This window comes from Culex quinquefasciatus, chromosome 2, assembly GCF_015732765.1.
Source record: "Culex quinquefasciatus strain JHB chromosome 2, VPISU_Cqui_1.0_pri_paternal, whole genome shotgun sequence".
Taxonomy (NCBI): domain Eukaryota; kingdom Metazoa; phylum Arthropoda; class Insecta; order Diptera; family Culicidae; genus Culex; species Culex quinquefasciatus.
The window spans coordinates 87,279,412-87,302,991 of NC_051862.1; the positions used below are offsets into that span (position 1 = coordinate 87,279,412).

Below are 23,580 nucleotides of genomic sequence, written 5' to 3' on the forward strand. Positions count from 1 at the left end.
TTTTTCCTCTTTGTACCTAGTGTTACAAAAATGATAAATCATATACTTTTAAAGTTATAAAAATGAACAGTGTTTAAATCACGAAAAGCAAACTAAAGCTGAAGAGCCACAGCTGACCACTTATTATGTAAACCAAATGTAATTATTATAAGAAAGATTCAATAAAGTATATTTAATTCAAAAAAAAAACTGAATCATTCGCGCATTAGACTTTGTAACAACTAGACGTAACAATACAAAAAGGTTAAAACTGTAATTCTCCGATCATTCTTTAGCATCACGTGACTATTTTATTGCTGAACCGCCAACACTTAGTTCTTTCTTATAATCTATAATTATTAGGGTCTGTCAATGATAATTCTGAAAGGGAAGGAAATAGGCGTGGACTTACCGTATCAAACACTCTGAGATATTTATAGATATAATGTTGTGTGGGGTCTGTAGGGGATTTCGTAAAGGAAGGAACAATTGTATCAGTGATTAGTGGCTAGTCCAAAATTGCAATTCAACTGAATTCCACAATTGAAAAGCAAAACCATAAATTTGTCAAATTACAAAAGTAAATAGAATCTAGCATCTACCATTAACATTTTATTTAAACCTTGTCATCACTCATAGATCGCTATAATATCCAGCATGCTAAAGTACGTCCCCACGCCCAAAATCAGCAGCGCAAACAGTCCCAGCACCGCATTCTTCACCAGCTGCCACCTCAGCCACCCGAAATCGTGCGGCCACCGGAAGATCGTGTCCAGCACCACCGGGGTCATCAGCGCCAGCGTAGCCGACCCGATCGAGCCCACAAACCCAATGAACGGTTCCAGCTGGGGCACCAACATCGCCAGACCCACGTTCGCCACCAGAATGGCAAACCGGATACCGGCCTGGGCCAGGTTGTAGCGCGCCTCCGGAATCCGGTGTCCGATCTTACGCCATAGGATCTCCATCGGGACGTAGTAGTAGAGGCCGGTCGTGAAGATGATGGCGCCGGCCGCCAGGAGTTGGGTTGATTTGGCTAATCTGAAGATTTAGGGTAGTATTTGTATTGAGAAGTTGGCAGTTTGAAGAATCTCACATTTGATCATTCGGGAGATTCAACGTGATAGAGCCCTTCGTTTCCTCTCCGTACAGGGCGTACCCGAAAAAGCCGGTTATGTTGTACAAGATGGTGATCGAGCAGATCGCGATGTTCAGGACTCCAAAGCGGTGCAAGAAGTGCTGCGGGTGTTTCATCTTGTTCTCCACGGGTAGCACGATACCGATGCCTTCAATGGCGTAAACTGCTGTACTAGAATGAAAATGAATGTAAGCCAGTCTAGATGATGATCATATCCTCAAAATTACCCGAAAAACGCCGGAAGATTTGTGGCCTCTGGCCACAGACGTCGATCGTCGAAGGTGATCGGTTCCTTGAACACGTAAACCATCGTGATGACAAATACAACGATGATCGAGGTGTTCGCGATCAATGAGAACGGAACCAGGTACTTCAGCTCTCGAACTTGGGTGATAATCGCGATCGCGGCTGACGTTAGCAGGATGTAGATCCGGATGCTCCAGTCGAGCTTGAACTCATAGTTGAGCACGTCTCGCAGGGTTGTTGAAATGAACACGAGGTAGACGCAGATCGAGAAGAAGCTCACGATCAGGAGTATGTAATCGATATAGGCGCTGAAAGTCTAGTGATTAGTAGTACAATTTAAAAACTATATTCGAAAATCTTACGCAGCGAATCCGGCAAACCTTCGCACCCCCGGAGGTCCGTTGGCGAACACATTCTCCGCCGTTTCGGCGAAACCCAGCACCGGAATGCGACTCCGCTTGCAGGCTTTCTGCGCTGTTCCGACCAGCATGTGAACACAGTGGGCGTAGATGGTGGCCACCAGGACCATTCCCAGCAAGCCAAACACTAGGCCACCATTTTTGAACGCCAGCGGCATGGCCAAGATGCCGGTGCCGAGCGAGCCCTTCACCAGGTGGATTAGGGTGCCCAGAGAGCTGTGAAAAGCAATTTTTACTCGAATTAGGCGATAGATGTTTAATTTAATGTTTTTTGTCTTTTATCATTGTCGTGAGATTTGATGTCTTGTCTTATTTCAGATTATTAAGTCTGAATGTGACCCTTAAACAGGTTAACCTCATCAACAATCAAATTTACGCAAACTCTTGCGAAAACAATCAATTTTCAGCTAAGATGCCTGTCAAGTATCGGCCATCGCTTACTGCGATCCCTGTCTGACTTGTGTCCGACATCGAAGTAGCAAAATAAACAGGGACAAAAGTGTCGGATACAACATTTGCCGTTGTAGACCAGGCTTTAGAATTATTAGATCCAAGATGGCGACCATAATTGGGGTGATGAAATATATTTTGAAGATGCATTTGGTAATTTAGTAGCAATCAACCATTTGGCTAAAATGGAGTTGCTGAACTCAAATTTTATATTCACGCAGAAAAATAAGGCATATTTGAATCAACAAAACGTTTTGTTGATTTGAAAATCATGATTTTTGTTGAATTAACGCTAAACGTCAAAGCAGCTTTTTCAAAACAACAAAAGACTTTTCTGGAATTGAGAAAATCAAGGTTTGTTTCAGCGCAAAGTCGGCGTTGATTATATTATATTCAACAAAAATTTTGTTGATTCAAACCTCGTACAGGCTGATTCTACAAAACATTTTTCTGCGTGTTAGGCTGTGGACAATATTTTTCAAAATCTTCAATTTTTGCACCATAGCAATAACATAACTTAAAATATCACAAAAACTTTAAATAGGTCAGGCCTACTGTGTAAAGTTCACCGCAGAGATGATTCGTTAAAGTAAGTTGAGTTTAAGCTCAAAGTGTGAGTGTGACCTCGATGATTCGTTACCGTTTTTGTTCATATTCAAATTTTAATTCCTGATTCAAAATTTCAAGGGTACCGACTGAGAATTGATCCCTGAACCTCTTGCTTGGGAGACAGGAGCCACAACAGGCACAAAATCCATAGTTAAATATTTAATACTTACGAATTAGCCTTACTGACTTTGCGATGCTCAAATGGTGCATAATCTTCATCTTCACTTTGATCGGAATATGGCCTAAAATCAAAACGGAAATTTATATGAATATCATTGATTGCCAAAACCGATAATCCATGCAACATCTGATAATACTCACACACGACCAGCAACCATATGGAAGCTGGGTACTTTCTCTTGCTCAGAATTCATTTTAGTTTACACATGAACCACACAACGCAATGAATTTGAGTTTCAAATTAGCTGAGTAAACTCCAGACACCATGCAGTCTACCCGACGAGTGCACCTCTAAAGTCTGATCAGAGTGTTTTCTCTCTCTGCTCACAAGTTCGTACGTTCAGTAGCTCACAGTTCCATTTGCTGATTGTGGTGGCAGTTGTAGTAGGCAGGTGCAATCGTACAAGTTAGCGTCACGGTGGTTTACGGCCTACTTAGGTTGTGCTGAACTAATACGCGTTTGTGGAAGTAAAAGCTTAACTCACAGAACTTAACTTGGCTAATCAAGTTTGGGAGTGAACGGGTCTGTTCCAGGTCTAAAAAGCTAATCAAACCAGACAGAGTACATCTTATCTAGTCTAGAGTTTACCAACCAATTATTACGCGGCTATCACAGAACAATGAGGTACTTCGCTATCTCAGAGTTAGATTAGTCTGTTCCAAAATTGACACGAGAGCGGGACCAATACTCGGACATATTGTGGTATTTGTTTGTTCGGTAAATCGGTAGAAACTTAATCAAGGTTTAGGTAGTACAAATAAAACATATCCATATACTTAAATAATTAAACGAGTAAAAATAATAAATTGTTTCTCAGTGCTTCATTACATTACGTTATACTTTAACGTTAATCATTATTTTCAATTGGGTTGAATTCAGGTTGAAAAAAAATATTGTTGTTAATCTGGAAACCCTGGTTGTCAGTACTTAAATGAAATTAATAAGATTTTATTAATTTTGGTTAAAATTTCTATACAAACTTAAAGAAAAATATAAACGTAAGTAATGATTAGAAAAAATATCGATCATAAAATATTTCAACAAATTTATTTATAAATCTCTACAATGTCCAACACACTAAACCACGTCCCCGCAACAAGAACAAACGTCCCAAAAACCCCCAGCCCCACGTTCTTCACCAGCTTCCACTTCATCCAGCCGAAGTCGTTTGGCCACCGAAACAACGTATCCAACAGCACCGGAACCAGCAACGTAAGCGATCCTGATCCCAACGCTCCAGCCAGTCCGATAAACGGCTCCAACTGGGGCACGGTCAACGCCAGAATGGCCATTACCGCTACAACTCCTAACCTCAGGGTGACTTGGGCCACATTGTGCCGTTTCGGATCGATTTTGGCGTTGATCATGCTCCACAAGATCTCGATCGGGACGTAGAAAAAGAGACCGATCGTAAAGAGGATCGCCAGTGCTGCCAGCAGTTGGGCCGATTTGGCCAACCTAAAAATTAACAAAATTAGAAACTTGTCCCAAATGTTCCTCAAGTAACTTACAACTCATCACTGGGAAGATTCAGCGGGACGGATCCCTTCGTATCCTCTCCATACCTCGCATACCCGAAGAATCCGATCACGATGTACATGATCGTCACGGTTCCATTTGCCCAGTTGACCACCCCACACGCGTGCAGGTAATGCTGCGGATCTTTCATCTTGTTCTCCACCGGCAGCACGTTCGCTATGGCATCGATCGCGTACACCACGATGCTGAAGAACGTTGGCAGGGCGCTCAGTTCGGGCCAGTGATCGCGGTTCTCCAGCGAAACGGGTTCACTGAAGATATAGTACAGACAGATCGCAAACGCAACCACCATGAAGACGTTGGCGATCAGCGAGAACGGAACCAGGTACTTGAGCTCGCGAACCTGCGTGATCGCAGCGATGACGATCGTGGTTAGGCCGATGTATACCCGGGTATCCCAGCTGATCTGCAGCTCGTAGTTGACCACGTCCCGCAGGGCGGTTCCAATGAACACCAAGTACACGGAGACCGAGAGAAATCTCACGATCAGTAGCATGTAGTCAACGTAGATTCTGGAAATGATAAAGTCGGTATACTTTAAAACAGCAAAAAAAATTAGAAAAGTGTGCAATACTTGGCCGTGCCAGCATATCTTCGGAATCTCAGAGGTCCTCCAGCTAAGACTTGCTCAGCCGTTTCCGAAAAGTCTAAAACGGGTATTTTGCTTCTTTTGCATGCTCTTTGTGAGGTGCCGGCCTAAAATTTTTCATATTGACTTCAAAAGATCTTCAGAAGTTTAACCATTTAACCTAACTCTTACCAATAAATGAACGATATGTGTGTAAACAATGGTAGAAAAGATGGTTCCCACTACTCCAAATATCAAACCGCCATTTTTGAAAGCCAATGGCATAGCCAGGATTCCCGTTCCAAGTGCTCCCTTTATGAAGTGGATTAGCGTTTCGGTTGAGCTGTTTTGGGAAAATTAATTTTTCAGCGCTATTCGTCCATACAAATGTTCATACAAATTCGAGGGGTGGTCATACAAAAATGCTATAAGTCTGGCAATTTTTTTAATCGATTTGGTGTCTTCAGCAAAGTTGTAGCTAATATGAATTCGATTATTAAGACATGAATGCCACAAAAGTGGTAAAGTTTCTATAATAAAAAAATAAAAATAAAATCGATTATTACTCTCGAAAACAAATATTCCACTATTTAATTTCACTTAAAAAAAAATAAATAATTCACTTACCAAACAAGCAATATTTGTAGCTATGGTTCAAAAGGATCAAAATTGTTAGACCAACTTATTTGATGTTAAACCAGCAGGATCCAGATCAAAAGTGCTCCGATTTGGCATCGGAGTTCCTTGACCAAAATAATTATAACTTTTACTATTAGGGTGGTCCTATACAAAATAAAGTGATCCAAAATGTGACGTTTTAGGAAAATTTTCACAAATATTACATTTTTTCAAAAATCATCTCTAGTGATTTGTTTGTTTTATCAATGAAAAATACTAAGACATTATCAAAACATATCATAAGACACTTACAGATCAAATGAAAACATTGTTTGCTGATTTAAAGGCCTCAGGACATAAGAGCGCAAAGCTGAGAATATGTTTCTATGAAAATAAATATCGGATTTCGGTTCGTAATTCGAACTAAAAGTACCATGCTTCTCCATAGAATCGAGATCCCAGTTCATTTTCCTGGAGACGCGAGGTACTGTAAAACGGTGTGACTTTGATTGGTTTGAGATTTTTCCGTAAACTCAAGAGTACAAATTTAATACGTATTGAAAGCTTTGGAATAATACTAACCATGGTAGAGAAGTGTTCAAAGTACTTTGTGGAAGTTTTCGTAAAATTATTATAATGAAAATGTTGATGAATGGCATTATTTTAATATTCTCAAAATGTCATGATTTTCTCAATGAACTTGATTTCGAATAGAAAAACGGAACACATTTTCGGATTCTTTTGGCAATTTTCCAGTAGGAGGAGGTAAAATAAGTTTGTAAATGGCTAATTCTCCGCCAACTCACACAGCAGTTGCCCCGACCCCTCTTCGATTTGCGTGAAACTTTGTCCTAAGGGGTAACTTTTGTCCCTGATCACAAATCCGAGGTCCTTATTTTGATATCTCGTGACGGAGGGGCGGTACGACCCCTTCCATTTTTGAACATGCGAAAAAAGAGGTGTTTTTCAATAATTTGCAGCCTGAAACGGTGATGAGATAGAAATTTGGTGTCAAAGGGACTTTTATTGAAAATTAGACGTCCGATTTGATAGCGTACTCAGGATTCCGAAAAAACGTATTTTTCATCGAAAAAAACACTAAAAAGGTTTAAAAATTTCTCCCATTTTCCATTACTCGACTGTAAAGAAAATTAGAACTTGTCATTTTAAGGGAAATTTAATGTACTTTTCGAATCTACATTGACCCAGAAGGGTCATTTTTACATTTCGAACATTTTTTCATTTTAAAATTTCGTGTTTTATCTTACTTTGCAGGGTTATTTCTTAGAGTGTAACAAGGTTCTACAAAGTTGTAGAGCAGACAATTACAACAATTTTAATATATATTATAGACATAAGGGGTTTGCTTATAAACATCACGAGTTATGGCGATTTTACAAAAAAAAGTTTTGAAAAAGTTACTTTTTGCGTTTCTCTTTGTTTCGTCGTCCGTGTCTGTCGCGGGTGACCATGAACGGCCATGATCAACGACGACCAACATTTTCAAAACTTTTTTCGTAAAATCGCGATAACTCGTGATGTTTATGAGCAAACCCTAATGTTTATACATCATTTTTATAATTGTTGTTGTTTATATATCATTTTTTATAATTGTCTGCTCTACAACTTTGCAGAACATTATTACACTCTAAAAAATAACCATGGAAAGTTAGAAAAAACACGAAATTTTAAAATGAAAATTTTTGTTCTAAATGAAAAATTGACAAAAAATGAGTTTGTGTGCGAGCTTCGTCGGAGGATGACAGGATTAAGCCTGCGCATGCTCTGGTGAAAAAAAGGAGTGAAAAAAAGAAGAAAATCCAACGAGTTGGTCGGGCGTCGGGGCCAGTTTGTGTGCGAGCTTCGTAGGAGGAGGAAAAAATAATGAAGTGTTATACAAATGCCATTTATTTATTTACGCGCTGATCCCTGTTTTGCCTTATGGGATTGGAAGTTTAAAGATAGTTCGAGAACCCGTCTGGTTCTTGCTCTATGTTCAGGGGGGGGGCAGACAATGCCCAATGACCTCGGAATTGGGCCGCTAGGATCTCTGCCATTCTGAAATGGGTCATTGGGTCACCCGGGACTGAGATATGTTGTATAAACCAAGTCTGATACAAACTATACTTTCCAATAATTTCGCTGCCTGCCAGCGGGTATTGGATTGGACCACACACACACACACACAAATGCAAAATTCACAAAAATGACGAAAAGTACACTAAATTTCCTTAACACGAGATGTTCCAAATTTTTTTTACAGTCAAGTAACGGAAAATGGCAGAGTTTAAAAAAAAATGGTGTTTTTTTCGTTGAAAAATACGTTTTTTTTCGGAATTCTGAGTACGCCATTAAATCGGGCGTACAATTTTACATAAATGTCCCTTTAACACCAAATTTCTATCTCATTACCGTTTTAGGCTGCAAATTATAGAAACCTCTTTTTTCGCATGTTCAAAAATTAAAGGGGTCGTACCGCCCCTCCGTCACGAGATATAAAAAAAAAACTGACCTCAGATTCGTGATAAAGGACAAAAGTTTCCCCTTAGAACAAAGTTTCACGCAAATCGAAGAGGGGTCGGGGCAACTTTTCCCGATTTCGTGTGAGTTGGTAGAGAATTACCCAAATAATAAAGATTATGTATTTATGAAATATAATTTAAAAAATCTTCAAATTAAAAGGCATTTTCAGTACAAATTTCACATAAAATGTGAAAACTTTTGATTCGTGCTTCGAATTCAGCTTAAAATGCAATATGAATCAATAATTTTATAAACCAAACTATTGTCAAAATCAAACACTGCTGTCCCTATTCAGACTGTAGTTCCGATTCGCCCCAGATGACGGTACCTTATGCTCCATTAATTTAACAAACTCTGACATTTTTGTTTCAAAATTCATAATTCACAATCCTGTTCATGTCGATGCAATTTTCAAGCCTTTTATATTTTTGAAACAAAAAGAACGCAAAATGCTGTAACAGCAATGATGTTTTTTTCTTTTTTAAATATTAATAAATTCGTGGAAATATATTTTTGAAGTGTTTACTTTTGATATGTGGCTCCAGAACAAAAATAAATAAAAAGCTCAAAATAATTTCGAATCGATTGTGCAAGTTTTTTCGAATTAAAATATAAATTTAGCACTAATAATTTTTGCACTCTGATTTTTCGAGGAAATTTTAAAGGAGGGAACAACGACTCGAAACCAAATTTTCAATGACCTAAGCTGCCGCTCTTATCTAGTCCGTCCCATATGTATTTTGGGCGATTTTGAGATAAACCCAAAAAAAGTATTGTTTTTACATCTATTTTAAACCTACTTAATCAAAAAGTTAGTTAGTTAGTCAAATCAAAATTTAAATTTGAGAGTGTAAATAACTTTTTTCAAAAAGACATTGATAACCTACAATTTTGCCAGAGATACCAAATCTGTCGTTTAATCCAGGGTGTAAATTGTTCTCAGAATAAAGATTTTTGAACAATTAGATCAAAGATTATTTTAATAAAGCATATTTGTATGGACAGTTTCTAACATTGAGTTTTAAGTCAATTCCACAGTAAAAAATCGGCAGAGTAGATAGTGACTTTCAATCGATGTCCTTTTCCAGTGAAATTTAAACAATTATTTTTCAAAAACATAATTAAAACGCTTGGCATTGGAGGCCCATTGCATAAGAGTTTCAAACCAACAGATCGGTTAAAATTATACTTACGTGTTGGGCTTCCGAGTTTGCCGGTGTTTGAATGGATCATAATCATCCTCATCATTTGTGGCAATGTTGCTAAAAATAAAACAATAACTTTAACGTTGTCCTCATTCACCTTCCTCAAATTGTACACCAAGCTTTTCTGCATGGAACGAACCTTGAATGATCCAACCCTCTTATTATCCTCTCGAAACAGGTTGAAATAAACAAGTTTCATGAGCAGCCATTTTTTTTAAATTCGTTTGCAGCAGAATGCGCCACTTTTAACATTAAATCGTTACTTACCCATCTGATCGAACTTCTTCCAGCTTTTCCAACGAAGAATTCATGCTTAATTTCCCTCGATCATAAAATCTCAATCTTTGACATAATATATTATACCAACTATCACAGTCTGCGATGTTGCACAAACGGGTTCAATCTGGCTACTGAATCAACTGAATCAGGCGAACGACAATCTCCGCAAATAAGTGGACACATCTGGGGTGTCCGCGCATGGCTAAGATAATTTTGATTTTTAAATCCTCCGAACATCAGGCCAATCGTTGTCTGTGACGGTGATAAGTTTGAAATCGATTGGCGGTTTGTTTTTGGTTGAGAATGAACAACATTGTTTATAACATGTCATGATTTACCCTTTTTCTAGGCAGCTGTGCTATCTTGTGATACTTTTGTGATGTATTGTTATGCCATGTTTTTAACGTTGCAGTTACTAGGGACCATTCATAAACCACGTGTGAACAATTTTCCATAAAAAAAAAATCTCAATGCCTTGATTATCCAATATCCAATCCATTTTAATAAGCGTTATAAACATAAGCTCTGCGCTTATTCACGCAGAAAAATCAAGCTGGTTTGAATCAAAAAAATATTTTGTTGTTTTAACTTCATGATTTTTTAAGGTTTGCTTTTGGAAATACGCTTTTGGAAAACAGGTAAAAATATTATTTTTTCACTAAAACTACGGTAACATGAAAATTTCAGCGATGACCTATACATGTTTGGGTAGCAAAATTTTCATAATTGAAAGACGCAACTTTTGGTACCCAAACATGTATCGAGACATTAAAAGTGAGAGTGTGTGCAACATGGAGTTAAACTTTCTGTGCAGTTGCTGTGAAGGTTCCCATGGCACTTCGAAAAGTTTAACTCTATGTTGCAAGCACACACTCTCAATTTTAATTTCTCGATAGGTCATCCCTTAAATTTTCATGTTATCGATGTTTTTGTGAAAAAAGTTGATTTTTACCCGTTTTCGTCATTTTCCCGCTTTTGTGCGCGCGGTGCGTCGAAAATACTCAGTTTTTATGTTCAAAAAATCATATCTCCGATTCCGAATAATTTTTGGATATGAGCAATTCTCTAAGATTTCGATCATTCGATTTTTTTTTTGTATTTTTTAATCCGGCTGAAACTTTTTTGGTGCCTTCGGTATGCCAAAAGAAGCCATTTTGCATCATTAGTTTGTCCATATAATTTTCCATAGAAATTTGGCAGCTGTCCATAAAAAAATGATTTATGAAAATTCGAAAATCTGTCTCTTTGGTAGGATTTTTTTGATCGATTCGAATTTTTCAAAAAATCGAAATATTGGTCGCAAAAATTGTTCAACTTCAGTTAGACCGTTGCAAATATTTTTTAAAGTTTATGTCGAAAAATCAAAGGGGAAAAAAATAATTTCAAAAAAGTTCAAAATTTTAATGAAAATAAAAGTTAAGGCTGGTACAAATATTTTTAAAAGTTTTTGTCCCCCCCCCCCCCCCTTCAAAATAGGCCCGAAAAATCAGGGGGCAAAAAAAAAATTTAACAATAAACTTCAAAATTTCAATGAAAATTCAAGTGCAACCCGCTGAAATCTAATTAAAATACATTCTCCTGCGTTTAAAATCATGTTTGGGTTTATTAAAAAATCTTAAGATTTTTTGAAAATTTCGATGCAAAATCTTTTTTTTCGATACAATTTTTGTTTTTGACAGATCTTAGATTTTTTGAAAACTAATGATTGCAAAACAACTGAACTAGTGTAAAATGCTTTTTTAAACACTTTTTCATTTAAATGTGAAGACTATGTCTTGTTATTTAAATTTTTATATTTTTTATTTTTGCCCCCTCCTTGACCTCGGCCAGGGCCGAAGGACAAAATCTTTTTTAAATATTTGCATCGGCCTAAATCAACTGAAAACAACCAAAAATACATTTTTCTGCATTGGTCATATTTAGCATGTTTGGACGGGATTAAAATTATTTTGAATTTTAATGAAATTCCAATGCACAGCACCGCAAAACTTTTTTTTTCGAAAAAAATAAATATTTCGTCAATATTTAGATATTTTGGAAACTAATGATTGCAAAACAAACTGGACAGGTGTATAATGCATTTTAAAACACTTTTTTCATTCAAATGTTGAAACCATGGCTCGTAAATTCAATTTTAAACTTTTTTTTACTTTTTTAAGAAAACAAACCATTTTGTCTACACAGAAAAAAATATGTGAATTTGCTCGACACGGAAAAAATGAATCACATGTAAACTCAGTTGATGTAAACTTGAGATTCGATGTAAACGGTTGAATCACACGTAAAATCATGTTTTTACGTATAATTTGTTGCAAATTTACATCAAATTTCATTTAAATTTAAATGTTTAATGACGTGCAAAAGTGTTACATCATAAATGATGTAACATTCGGATTTTTTTTTTGTGTGTAATACAACGTTGAAGGGAGAATGACTGAAGTAACCTTTCCAACATAGTTTTCATAAAGTTTGATCACTTTTATAAAAAAAAAGACTTAACAAAACTACTAAAAAACGAACTAATGTTGCATTAAGCGTGATTTGTGCTGCTATCAGGAGTGAAATAATCCATTTAATCCAAATTTCATAACTTTTGATTGTTTTTATAAGGCAGAAAAAGGGTGGTCCATTCTGCCCCAAATGAATTTTATTTTAAAACTTCCACCACCAAGCCTTGACCAAGCCTCTAAATGATTTGAAGGTTCCGTTGCTGTTTGTTTACCTTCGTAATAGCTCCTTTTCAAACGAGCAATTTCAGTCCAAAACGCCTAAAACAGGATTTTTAGGTACTTTTTCTCAACCCTCTCCGATTTCAATGAAACTTTGTAGACATGTTATCCTACGCTTATATAAGCCATTTTTGTATATATAGAGTCATTTACACTCGATAGTGACATTTGAGAACGGCGTAAGTGTCTTAAGTATTTTTGTATTTCGTAATTCAAATATTGCTGTAACTCTAAACCGTTGCATCGTATCAAAAATTGGTTAAAGACAAACTTGTAGGAAATTTGACGGGCTTTCCGAAAAAAATACACTGAAAGAAAAAAAACCCACTTTATTGAGATTTTTTTATTTTTAAGTTTAAAAGTCAAATTTGAAGATGAGCCCACGATTTTTTTTTTGTTCAAAATTTTTGTGAAATCAGTTTAAGATGTTACAAAAAGACTCACGAAAAATGCAGCATGGAGCAACTCACCTAAAAAGTACAAAAATCATTTTCTGAAACTTTTTTTTCAAAAGTGCTCTAAACGTCAAAATTTTCAAAAACCGAACACGAGAGTCGATTTTCCAGACAATTTTACATAAAAGTCTCCATATTGACTATTGTCGTAAGTTACAGCGGATTTAAAAATAAAAATGTTGAAAAAATAGGTTTTTGGTGGTTTTGGCGATTTCTATATGACAGACTTAATTTTTCTGCCTCGAAAATATTTTTACCGGAATGCTCGTCCGATTTCCCATAATGTTGTCTTTGACCACATTTCAATTGGATTGGCTTACAGATATAAGCTAATTACATTGCTCATAACTGAAAACATAATATTTTTTCAGTGTAGTATAGTAACCTGGGTAGTAAAAAAAAAACAATGAACAATGAATTCAAACGTCGTTTTCAGTATGGTGATGTTATTTGACGTCTTTTATAAGACCTTTTCCCTTGCCTTTGCCTTATAGTTGGTCTAAACCCATTCTAAAGCCCTATCTAAAGTCACATCGAACGTTTAACCTACCAAAAGAAAGGGGAAGACTTTAATAATCATCTTAAAACATGTTTATTATAGCACTTATTTATTTAAGCACCAAAATTCAACATAAAACTACTGAAGAATAGCTAATGCTGATTGGCTCAGCGCAGCCTTTCCCGAACACATTAATCAGATTCAAGAATCTTATACTTAGCAAATTTTTGACTGCTAGCCGAATGACGTTACTAAATGATTACCTCAGTCGATAAGCATAAGCTACTCAATATACACCATGGCACAGTACTCGTCTGTAAATTCCTACCAAGAAATCGGCAGACTCTTTGGAGCTCGGTGAAAGAAATGTTCAAAACATATATTCCTCAAACAACAAGAAACCAGGAAACAAAATCCTTTTTGGTCTTTTTTTTTTGTTTTAGATTGAACCGAATTTACGAATGAAATCTAAGCCTACTTTCCATTTAAAGAATAACCTACCGGAAAAAAGCTAGAGAATCTGGCAGCCTTCAAACCAGGATAACGGCGAAAGGTTAGCGGAGCGAATTACCTTCTTTTCTTTCATTTTTCATCTCGCCCAACACTGATAACTCCGGTCAGCGATGAAAGACTAGTAAGTGCGACTGCCTTGCTGAGCCGCTTTGCACTTCCACACATGTTCCACAACGATTGCAATACAGATGGAAACTAAAGCAGGATCGCAAGAATCTTCTGAGACTGCCGTTAATGGGCGTGCTACCTAGGATAAAAAAAAAGTGCTGGAAATCTGGAAAACCGAAATCCAGAAGGAAGGTGATGCGCTAGAGAAAGAAAACATCACGCCGCGAATACGTTCTAGAGGCGTGTTGGGAACGCAGTTGTGAGATTCAAGGGACTTTTCAAAGAAACAAAAACAATAAATTACGATTTTTTGGTTGCAATTGGATACTTTATTAGCTTTTCAAATCGGTTATTCATGGAGCCACATTATGATAGTGATAGGTGTATGTTTAGGATATAATCGACCTGAAGACGAAGCATCAAGATTCATGTTCCGCTTTGCTCTGTCAAGTGTTTGCTCAATCAAACTTTCTAACCTTAAAATCTGTTCAGACCATGAGATAATATTTCGCAGACACAATTTCATACATCAAATAAGTAATAATACTCGCGGCGAGGGGGAATAAATTACTGCGCGTGCACGCTCATTTTGTATGTTTGCTGTATTTTTTGTGTGTTTTGTATAAAAAAAAGAAGAACCATACAAACAAAAGTGAATGCAACGTGCAGCGCGCGCGCGCGCCTCAATCTCAATGATAACCGACGACGAATGTTTGTCACAGTGATAAAAGGTAAAAGGTTAGCTTAAGTTTTTTTCTTCTTCTTGCTGTTCTTGTTGGTGTCGCTGGGCGTGGTCGCCGTTTCGGCCTTCCGCTTGCCGGCGGCGGCCTTTTGCGCACCTCCACCGGCGCCACCGCCGCCGCCCGTCTTTTTCTTCTTCTCGAGCCGTTCCTTTTCCTCGAGTTCCTGGTTTTCGCGCTCGATCAGCGTGATGAGGGTGTTGCAGCGCCGCTGAAGTTCGAGCGCCGTCCGCGACTTGAGGAACCAGTCGAAACGGAACTGGGGCGCGGACCGGACGGCGGTGCGCAGTTCTTCGTAGACGTTCTCCTTGTCGAAGCCGAGCTTGTGGAGCATGCACACGAGGAAGCGGTCCTCCTCTTCGGTGTAGTTTTTGCCCTTGTTGTTGCCGTACGCGATGCGGAGCTGGTGGAACGGGGCCCGGTAGCGGGACATTTTGCTGTCGAGGGCCTTCTTGATGGAGGCACGGCGTTGGATTTTCGCCTCGCCGCGCTCGATCTGGCCCATCAGGCGTTCGATGTCCTGGAGTTCGTGGCAGCGCTCCCAGAAGACGGCGCTGTACTCCATGACCTCTTCGGGCGTTTTGCCCTCGACCTCTTTGGCGATGTTTTCGATGTCTTCGCGGCCGTACTTTTCGTTCGCTTTGATGAACTGGTTGAAGTCGCGCTTGTTCCAGTTGGTGAAGCCCTGCGTCAGGAGAGATTCCTTCTCGGCGATTTCGTCCTCGGAGAGTGGTTCGGCGTCGTCGATCTTGCGTTGCTCTTCGCGTTGAACTTTGGTCGCTTCCTGGCCGAGGTCCATGTTCTTGGGGACTTTGTAGTTGACCGTCTTGCGGTAGTGGTAGATTTCCTGGTCGAGCAGCTCGAACAGTCTCGGCGGGAAGAACTGGAAGTCCTGGACGATGGGTTGTTTGGGGGGACGCGGGGCTTTCGGGGCCTTTGGTTCAGCGACGCGCAGGGCTTCCTTGAAGTACGCATCGACGGCGTAGTTGGCCTTACGTTCACGCTTGGGCGGTTCGATCCACGAGCCGAGCGTGTGCAGCTTTTGCTTCTCGCGGTAATCTTCTCCCTCGAACTGGTACACGGAACGGTTTTCGAGGTTTTCCGTGTCCAGGGTGAAGCTGCGCAGCGAAGATTCGCCCAGTTTGTCGAGTTTCTCGTTTTGCTCCTGCGTCTTGGCTTCACCCTTTTGCAGGATGTGGTCGATGTCTTCGTCGGTGATTTCCGAGTCCTTCGACTGGAACACGTGATTCGCGCCGAACCGGATAATGTTGAGCATTTCGTCCTTGTTCAGCTGGTTGACCTTGTTGTCCACGAGGCGACCCTGCTGGATAACCAGCTTGTCCAGCTTCAGCTTGATCTCCGCCCGCTCCACAATCTTCTCCTCGATGGTGTTCTCCGTAATGAGACGGAACACGCGAACCTGCTTCTTCTGGCCGATACGATGGGCACGATCCATGGCCTGCAGATCCATCTGCGGGTTCCAATCCGAGTCGTAGATGATGACCACGTCGGCCGTGGCCAAATTGATACCCAACCCACCGGCGCGGGTCGACAACATGAAGATGAACTTCTGGCTGCCTTCGGCGTTGTACTCGTCAATCATCTTGGTACGATCCTCGTGCGGCGTCTGACCGTCCAACCGACAGTAGTTGTACCCCGCCAGTGGCAGTAATCCTCCAGAATGTCCAACATGCGCGTCATCTGGCTGAAAATCAGCACTCGCGAGCCCTGCTCCTGCAGCTTGTTCAGCAGCTTCTCCAAAATGATCATCTTGCCGCTGTTCTCGACCAAATGCCAATCCGTCGTGTACGGTGGACCGGGTTCCGCTCCGTCAAACAGGTACGGGTGGTTGGTACACTTCCGCAGCTGCATCAGAATGTTCTGCAGACGCATCTTCTCCATCTTCCCCGCACCGTTCACAATGTCAATGTCCTTCATCAGGATTTTCGTGTACCACTCGCGCTGCATCTTGGACAACCCCACAAAGATCTTGACCTCCTTCTTCGGCAGCAGCCGCTTCTCCACCTCGCTCTTCAACCGACGCAACAGGAACGGCTTCAACACCTCATGCAGCCGCTGGATCAACGTGTTGTCCCCGATGCACTCGTTCGCGTCGAACCACGAGTCGAAGTCCTCAGCGCTGTTGAAGATATCCGGCAGCAAAAAGTTCAACAACGCCCACAGCTCGTGCAAGTTGTTCTGCAGCGGCGTTCCCGTCAACAGCAGCCGATTCGCCGTCTTAAACTCCCTCAAAATCTCCGACAACTTCGACTTTTCGTTCTTGATACGATGCGCCTCGTCAATCACCATATATCTCCAGTTGAACTTCTTAAACACCGCCTTCTCCCGAATACACATCTCATACGACGTAATACAAACGTCCCACTCCCCGGGCATCAACACATCCCGAATGAACGCATTCCTCGTCTCCTGATCACCAATCAGGCAAACCGCCCGCAGCGACGGACACCACCGCCCAAACTCGTTCACCCAGTTCTGCAGCGTCGACTTGGGCACGATCACAATGTGCGGCCCCGGATTGTTCCGGAAGTTCTTCAAGTACCCCAGCAGCGAAATCGTCTGCAGCGTCTTTCCCAGACCCATCTCATCGGCCAAAATTCCGTTGATGCCGTTCTCGTACAGCGAAATCATCCAGTTCAGCCCCCGAATCTGGTAGTCGCGCATCTCGCCAAACTTGATGTACGGCGGGGACGCCTCAAAGCGGAACACCGTCTTGGCCTTGGCGTTCGTCTCGGCGAGCAGCTCCTCATCTTCCTCTTGTTCGGTCTTGCGATGGCGGTGGCTGTAAAAGAAGAAAAAAATTATTGGAAATATACCTATTTAAAGCCTTATAAGTGGTCGTGTTTGAATGATGCTGGATAATCTGGAGTGTTTCTTGAACCAAGTACACCAACGAGTAGAGAAACTTCGCAATTTCGCAATTTTCAGTGTAAGAACGGGCCTTAACCGATCTTATGCACCAGGTTCCCGACGAACACGCACTGCCCTTACACCTACATCTCACCCTTGCTCTGAGTCAGTACGAGCAACACGCTAGAACACGCTTTGAGTGTTCGTGCCAGGCATGCACACCTTCTTTTCCGGTTACGCATTTTAACTCGGCCGGGGTGGTACATTAAGTAGGGTTTGATGCAAGTATAAGCGCCTAACCATTTAAAGTGTGTCTAACAGCTTGCATTGTATTGTTTTCTCCTAAAATCTTTCCTAGTGTTGAGTCGTGATTATATGTTGCTATTTCTTTTGCCGCGGTGTTTTGTTACAATTTTTGTTCCTAAGCATGTTATAAAGTTTACCAAAAGTACAATAGTAATGTTTGTGTTAAATTGAGTAAGGGCTCAAACCTCACTTGTTAGAAGAAAAGGGTGAAGATTGAAAACAATAGACAGTAAAAGAGAATATATTTTATAAATAAAAATCAAGAATCAATAGTAAGAGAATGATGATTGTATTTTAGAGAATAAAAATGAGAAGCAGGATGTAGTACATGTAAAATTAGACAATAGTTAATAAATAAAGATAAAAAAAAACAAGCTTAGATTGTAGTAATGATAATTTAATGGACAGATAAAGAATTATTCAAATAAATAAATTCGCAATAAACTCAAAAAAGATTAGGCTAATGATATATAGACTTAAAGTGACTAGTACCGTAAAACGGGGTGACTTTGATAGCCGGGGTGACTTTGATAGGTTTACGATTTTTCCGCAAAATGAAGAGTACAATTAAAATACGTAAGGAGGAATGGTTTAGAAACATACTGACCGTGGTAGAGATGTGTTCAAAGTACCTCAAGAAGAACATTTCATAAAATTTTGACAAGTTTAAAAAGTTAGTTAAATATAGTTAAGAAAATGTTGATAAAAGTCATTTTTTTAAACTTCTCAAAGTGTCTTGATTTTCTCAATGAACATGATTTTTAATCGGAAAACGGAATGCATTTTCGGATTCTTTGGACAATTTTCCACTAGGAGAAGGTTAAAAAAGTTTATAAATAATAAATAATATGCGTTTTCAAAACACAATTAAAAAAAAATATCCAAATTCAGGGTAGTTACGGGAGAGTCGAAAAAAAATCCGCGCCAAATCCGCGCCGACCTAAAATCCGAAACTGCGCGAAATCCACACCATATAAAAAATTATCGCGACCAACATTGAGGAAATTTTATTTTTTAATGAAGAAAAAATAATTCAGAAAGTATTTGATTAAAAAACTTGTTTTATGTTTAAAGGCTCCAAAAGAATGAAAGCAAAATATCCATTGAAAAAAATCCTCAAGAGACGGTCAAGGCAAGGGTCATGAAAAAAAAATCTTCAAAAAAAGAAAATACAATATTTAAAAACCTAAAAATTTAGCTTCAAAAATGTAACCTCAAAATAAAATCCAAATCTAAAATAATAATATGATAAAATTTTAAATTTCGAAAGTCTTACATAAAATAGGACTTCAAAAATTGTGGAACTCAAGAATTTAATAATTTAAGAACTAAGAATTTAAAAATAAAAACATTTAAGAATTAACGAATTTAAGAATTTAAGAATATAAGAATTTAAGAATTTAAGAATTTAAGAATTTAAGAATTTAAGAATTTAAGAATTTAAGAATTTAAGAATTTAAGAATTTAAGAATTTAAGAATTTAAGAATTTAAGAATTTAAGAATTTAAGAATTTAAGAATTTAAGAATTTAAGAATTTAAGAATTTAAGAATTTAAGAATTTAAGAATTTAAGAATTTAAGAATTTAAGAATTTAAGAATTTAATAATTTAATAATTTAAGAATTTAAGAATTTAAGAATTTAAGAATTTAAGAATTTAAGAATTTAAGAATTTAAGAATTTAAGAACTTAAGAATTTAAGAATTTAAGAATTTAAGAATTTGAGAATTTAAGAATTTAATCTAAGGTTTTAGAATTTAGAAATTTAAGAATTTTAGAATAAGCTTAAAAATACTAAAATTATTTTAGATTTGAGATTTTTTTCTATATTGTTTAAATTTGAAAGTTTTGACTTTTTAATTTTGATTTTTTTTAAATCTTCAAATTTTCGATTACCCAAATTTTTGGTATTTTGAATTTCAGATTGCCAAAATTTTGAATTTCGAAATTTCAGATTTTTTGAACTACGATTTTAGAAATATCGAAAAAAAATTGATATGTATTTTGTTTTTTTTTTTTTTTTGTTATAATAAAAACTATTCAAACAATTTTTTTTTCGAATTTTTCAATTTCTAAAGCTTTGAATTTGGAATGTTCTGATCTTTTTATTTTCGCCAAGAATGTTTAAATTTAGAAAAAAAAATATTTCTACCGATTAAATTCCATTCCAAAATTCGTAAGTGGAGGCCAGCTTCTGTTGCGTCCTATCAAGCTCATATTTGGCGCCCACCAGAACAAGCCCCAATAATAGTTTTTGTTACACATTCTAATGTCTATATCTTCGGGAAAAGTTTGTAATATTTGATTTACAAAATTAAAAATTGAATAAATCCAGTATAAAATTAAAAATAAATAAGGTTAAAAATCATTACTCAAAACTCAAAAGAAATTAAATATTCAGAGCCGGAGATGTTAAGAAATTAAAAGAAACATATAAAAAATAATTTCTACATAATCTTCATCTTCATTTTTCGACGTTTCGTACTAAGAAAATACAAACAAACATTTTCAGAAGAAAAATTAATTAATAAAAATTATGAAATTCTTGCACTCAAAGGAAAAAAACAAATTATCGTAATTCCTGATAATATTTTTCTTAATAACTTGAAAGTAATTCTATCTCTCTTAATTAATTTATTTATCAAAATTGCCATCCGCGCGAAATCCGCGCCTGAGCAAAATTAGCCAGCAAATCCGCGCCAGATCCGCGCTATCCGCGCGAAACGCGCCATCCGCGCGATCCGCGCCGTCCGTAACAACCCTGCAAGCAGTCTCCAATCTTGACGTTGATCTTCCGGCCGGCCAGATAGGACTGGAACCAGCGAAGGAGAGTCCCACCGATTTCTATCCTTTCTAGATTGAATTGTTGATTGATCTAGATTGAAAATGCTAGATTGAAAAGTTTCGAAACGGCGTACAGTGCTGATATTCCATGATAGTTGTCCACGTTTCGTTTATCGCCTTTCTTGTGTACCGGAAACATGAATGCGTGCTTCCAGAGCTTCGGAAATGGTCCACTAGTGAGGGATAGATTGAAGAGGAGATGGAGAGGCTCCAGAAGTCCGTCGATGCATTTTTTGCAGGACAATCGATGGGACTCCGTCCGGGCCTGACGTGTTGGATAATTTGAGCTTGGCAACGGCTTCCAGAATCTTGGAGCGATCGATTGTAATGCTGTTCAGGGCCAGACCGTTTAAAGGGACATGGCTGGCGGCGGCGGTGACTTGTTCTGGTCGCAGATCTTCTAGCGTGAACACGCTCGAAAATTTCGCGGCGTCTCTGCGAAAGAGGTCTAGGCAATCCATAACTCACAGCAAATGACCAAGGGGACACCCAACCGCGTATATCATAAGGTTTCTATGTACTTGAAATTCATATCTGTGTTCGGGAAGCGCATGTTTGCGGTATATTCCCGTAGTAAATCTTCATTCTATGTAAACAAACAATCTATCCCACTTGCTCTAGTTACAGTTCACCTTCAGTAAGAAAGGAATAGGCTGCTTGTTTACATCCAAGGTTTCGCCCTTTTGAACAGTTACTACTTCAAAGAACTAATTTTTGGTTTTTGAATACATCTTTAGCAAGAAATATTCCAAAACGTCCAAAAATTTAAAATTGGAAATTCAAAAAACACAAAAAATGAAGTTTAGCAACCTTCGAGTGAGACGTAATCCAATGTCATGAAGTTCCACCCTCCCACCATCATCCCCCCGTTTTCCACTTACTCTCCCGGATCTCCTTCCCCGTCGACGCCTTCTTGTCCTTGTCCTCTCCTCCTTTTTATCCCCCTTTTTCTTGCTCTTGCTTCCGCTGGCCTTGGCCGGTGGACTCGCGGCACTCTTCGTCGGCGCCGCCGTCATGAAATGGGCAAAAATTTCCGTCTGCTTGAGCAGAAACTCGAACCGCTTGCTGCGATCCGTCTCCAGGGTGGCATCGTAGTCCGGTTCCTTGGTGTGGGACGACGTCGTGTCCGAGGTGGACTCGTTCTGCAAACAAACAAACAAAAAACCCCATGTAAACAAACAAAGTCAGAATCAGCTGGCCTGACCGCCGGCGGGCGCCGTTACCCCTCCCGCCCACAAACTCGGCCCACAAGCCGAAGAGAAGCGTCCTTTGCCACCCTCCAACAAAAAAGAAAGACAAAAAAGAGACCCATTTCACAATCGGCCATTTTTGCGAAGCAAATTTCCCCACCAAACTCACCGAATTTTCATTCGTGTCCGCCGTCTCCATGGGCTCCTCCTCCTTGGACATCGTTTACGCGCACTTTAAACCACAATCCGCGGGAATTATCAGCGAAAAACAGCGATTTTTACGGCAGTCACAAATTTTACACAAACACTCTGTTCGGGGTTCGGAAAAAGAGCGCGGCGAATGCTTTTTCTCGCACTTTTATTTTCTTGACGTTGGCTGCGCCGAAAACGTAGCGCTCTCTCTCTCTCCCTCTCGCCGCTGCCGTTGACAGCTTGCGTGCGAGCGCGGAGCTTTTTCGGCAGTGATGCCAGCGATGGATGGTGGAAGTGCTTGGTATGAGATGTACCCAGTTTTGGGTAGAATTGAAATCTCTTGCTTTTCATTGATTTAAATACAGAAAATTATTGAATAAATACATAAAATTATAAATAAATAGAAATTTTAAAAATACTGTAAATAAATATTAATTGCCTGGTATTGACGTCGTGGCACCCCAAGTAACCAAATAGCACTAAATCATGTCATTGTACAGCACTAACAGCGCCTTAACAGCTGCGAGCAAAGGCTAAACAGTTTTCATATCTGCACTAACAGCGCTTTTGCAGCAGATTTGCAACCAAATTTGGACTTTATATTTCTGATTTCCAGCTGGACCCCTACTGTTGTTGTTTCAACCCTGCAAAATGTCAAAAAAATGGAGAGGCAAAAATGTTGTTGTCTCTTGCTTTCAATCTTCTGCTTCTCTCAATTCTATTTTCGGGTTGTTTTACTACTTTGCCGACTCAGCTGACTGGGTTGGGAAGTTGAAGTTATTTGCTTGAACTAGCGATTTTGACGATTCGATGCTGGATGTTGATGTTTGTCTTGAGGATTCCTGTGACTGTATCCTCACAGCTAAATGAGGAATGAATTTCATAGATCGATTTCAGAGCTATATCATAGACTAATTAAAGACTAAACACTCCGAACAAAATTTTCAAAAAAGTATGACTCATAAGCTGTGAACCGCGGGTACCACGGTGAACCGCATCGGCTAGCCCCTCGTATGACAGATCGACCTGGCAGCGCTGACTTTTTCGATTTCGTTTTGTGCTGATTTACGCGCGCATCTTGTTTATTTTTGTTTTGCTTTGCAATCAAGGTAGCAGCTTGCGAAGAAGTCAATCAGCTGTGCAGCAATATTTGTTTGGTGAAAGAGCGGGATTTACTAGTGGTCACTCCGGCGACACTATCATCCCAGTGCATCCCAGAGCTTCCCCAGGATAAGATTGCCGCCCTGACGGAACACATTCAGGAGGCCGATGCCGGTTCGGCCACGTTCTCGATGGCCTACGCCAGGCCCGTTTTGCCCTCGCCCTGGACCGTGCCATGAATGACGAAAAGAACGTGATCGAGTGTGCGTACGTACGCTC

The 23,580-nt window shown here is 39.2% G+C and overlaps 4 protein-coding genes and 1 long non-coding RNA gene across 5 annotated transcripts; 1 reads left to right on the forward strand and 4 right to left on the reverse strand.

Moving 5' to 3' along the window:
* The first annotated feature begins 204 nt into the window (after nt 1–204).
* Nucleotides 205–1,812, forward strand: LOC119767801. Its single transcript, XR_005277713.1, has 3 exons — nt 205–559; nt 619–1,651; nt 1,730–1,812. It is a non-coding gene; the product is annotated as an uncharacterized LOC119767801 (long non-coding RNA).
* On the reverse strand, nt 579–3,775 carry LOC6043677 (proton-coupled amino acid transporter-like protein CG1139). Its single transcript, XM_001861271.2, has 6 exons — nt 3,163–3,775; nt 3,012–3,083; nt 1,726–1,998; nt 1,345–1,671; nt 1,076–1,288; nt 579–1,020 (listed from the first exon to the last, which is right to left on the reverse strand). The coding sequence occupies exons 1-6, from the start codon at nt 3,213–3,215 to the stop codon at nt 609–611; spliced, it is 1,350 nt and encodes a 449-aa protein (XP_001861306.2). The 5' UTR covers nt 3,216–3,775; the 3' UTR covers nt 579–608.
* Nucleotides 3,776–4,042: 267 nt separating this feature from the next.
* Nucleotides 4,043–9,936, reverse strand: LOC6043676 (proton-coupled amino acid transporter-like protein pathetic). The gene is made up of 6 exons (XM_001861270.2): nt 9,743–9,936; nt 9,464–9,532; nt 5,322–5,472; nt 5,136–5,257; nt 4,534–5,073; nt 4,043–4,480 (listed from the first exon to the last, which is right to left on the reverse strand). Exons 1-6 carry the CDS (start codon nt 9,784–9,786, stop codon nt 4,069–4,071), a joined length of 1,338 nt encoding a protein of 445 aa, XP_001861305.2. The 5' UTR covers nt 9,787–9,936; the 3' UTR covers nt 4,043–4,068.
* A 4,425-nt stretch (nt 9,937–14,361) lies between these two features.
* LOC6043675 (chromatin-remodeling complex ATPase chain Iswi) lies at nt 14,362–21,837 on the reverse strand. The gene is given in 3 exon segments (XM_038253258.1): nt 14,362–16,454; nt 16,457–17,601; nt 21,700–21,837. Coding segments are annotated over 2 exon segments (2,679 nt in total). The 5' UTR covers nt 17,484–17,601; nt 21,700–21,837; the 3' UTR covers nt 14,362–14,802.
* LOC6043673 (chromatin-remodeling complex ATPase chain Iswi) lies at nt 20,929–22,228 on the reverse strand. Its single transcript, XM_001861267.2, has 3 exons — nt 22,178–22,228; nt 21,700–21,960; nt 20,929–20,991 (listed from the first exon to the last, which is right to left on the reverse strand). The coding sequence occupies exons 1-3, from the start codon at nt 22,226–22,228 to the stop codon at nt 20,929–20,931; spliced, it is 375 nt and encodes a 124-aa protein (XP_001861302.2).
* Nucleotides 22,229–23,580: the final 1,352 nt, after the last annotated feature.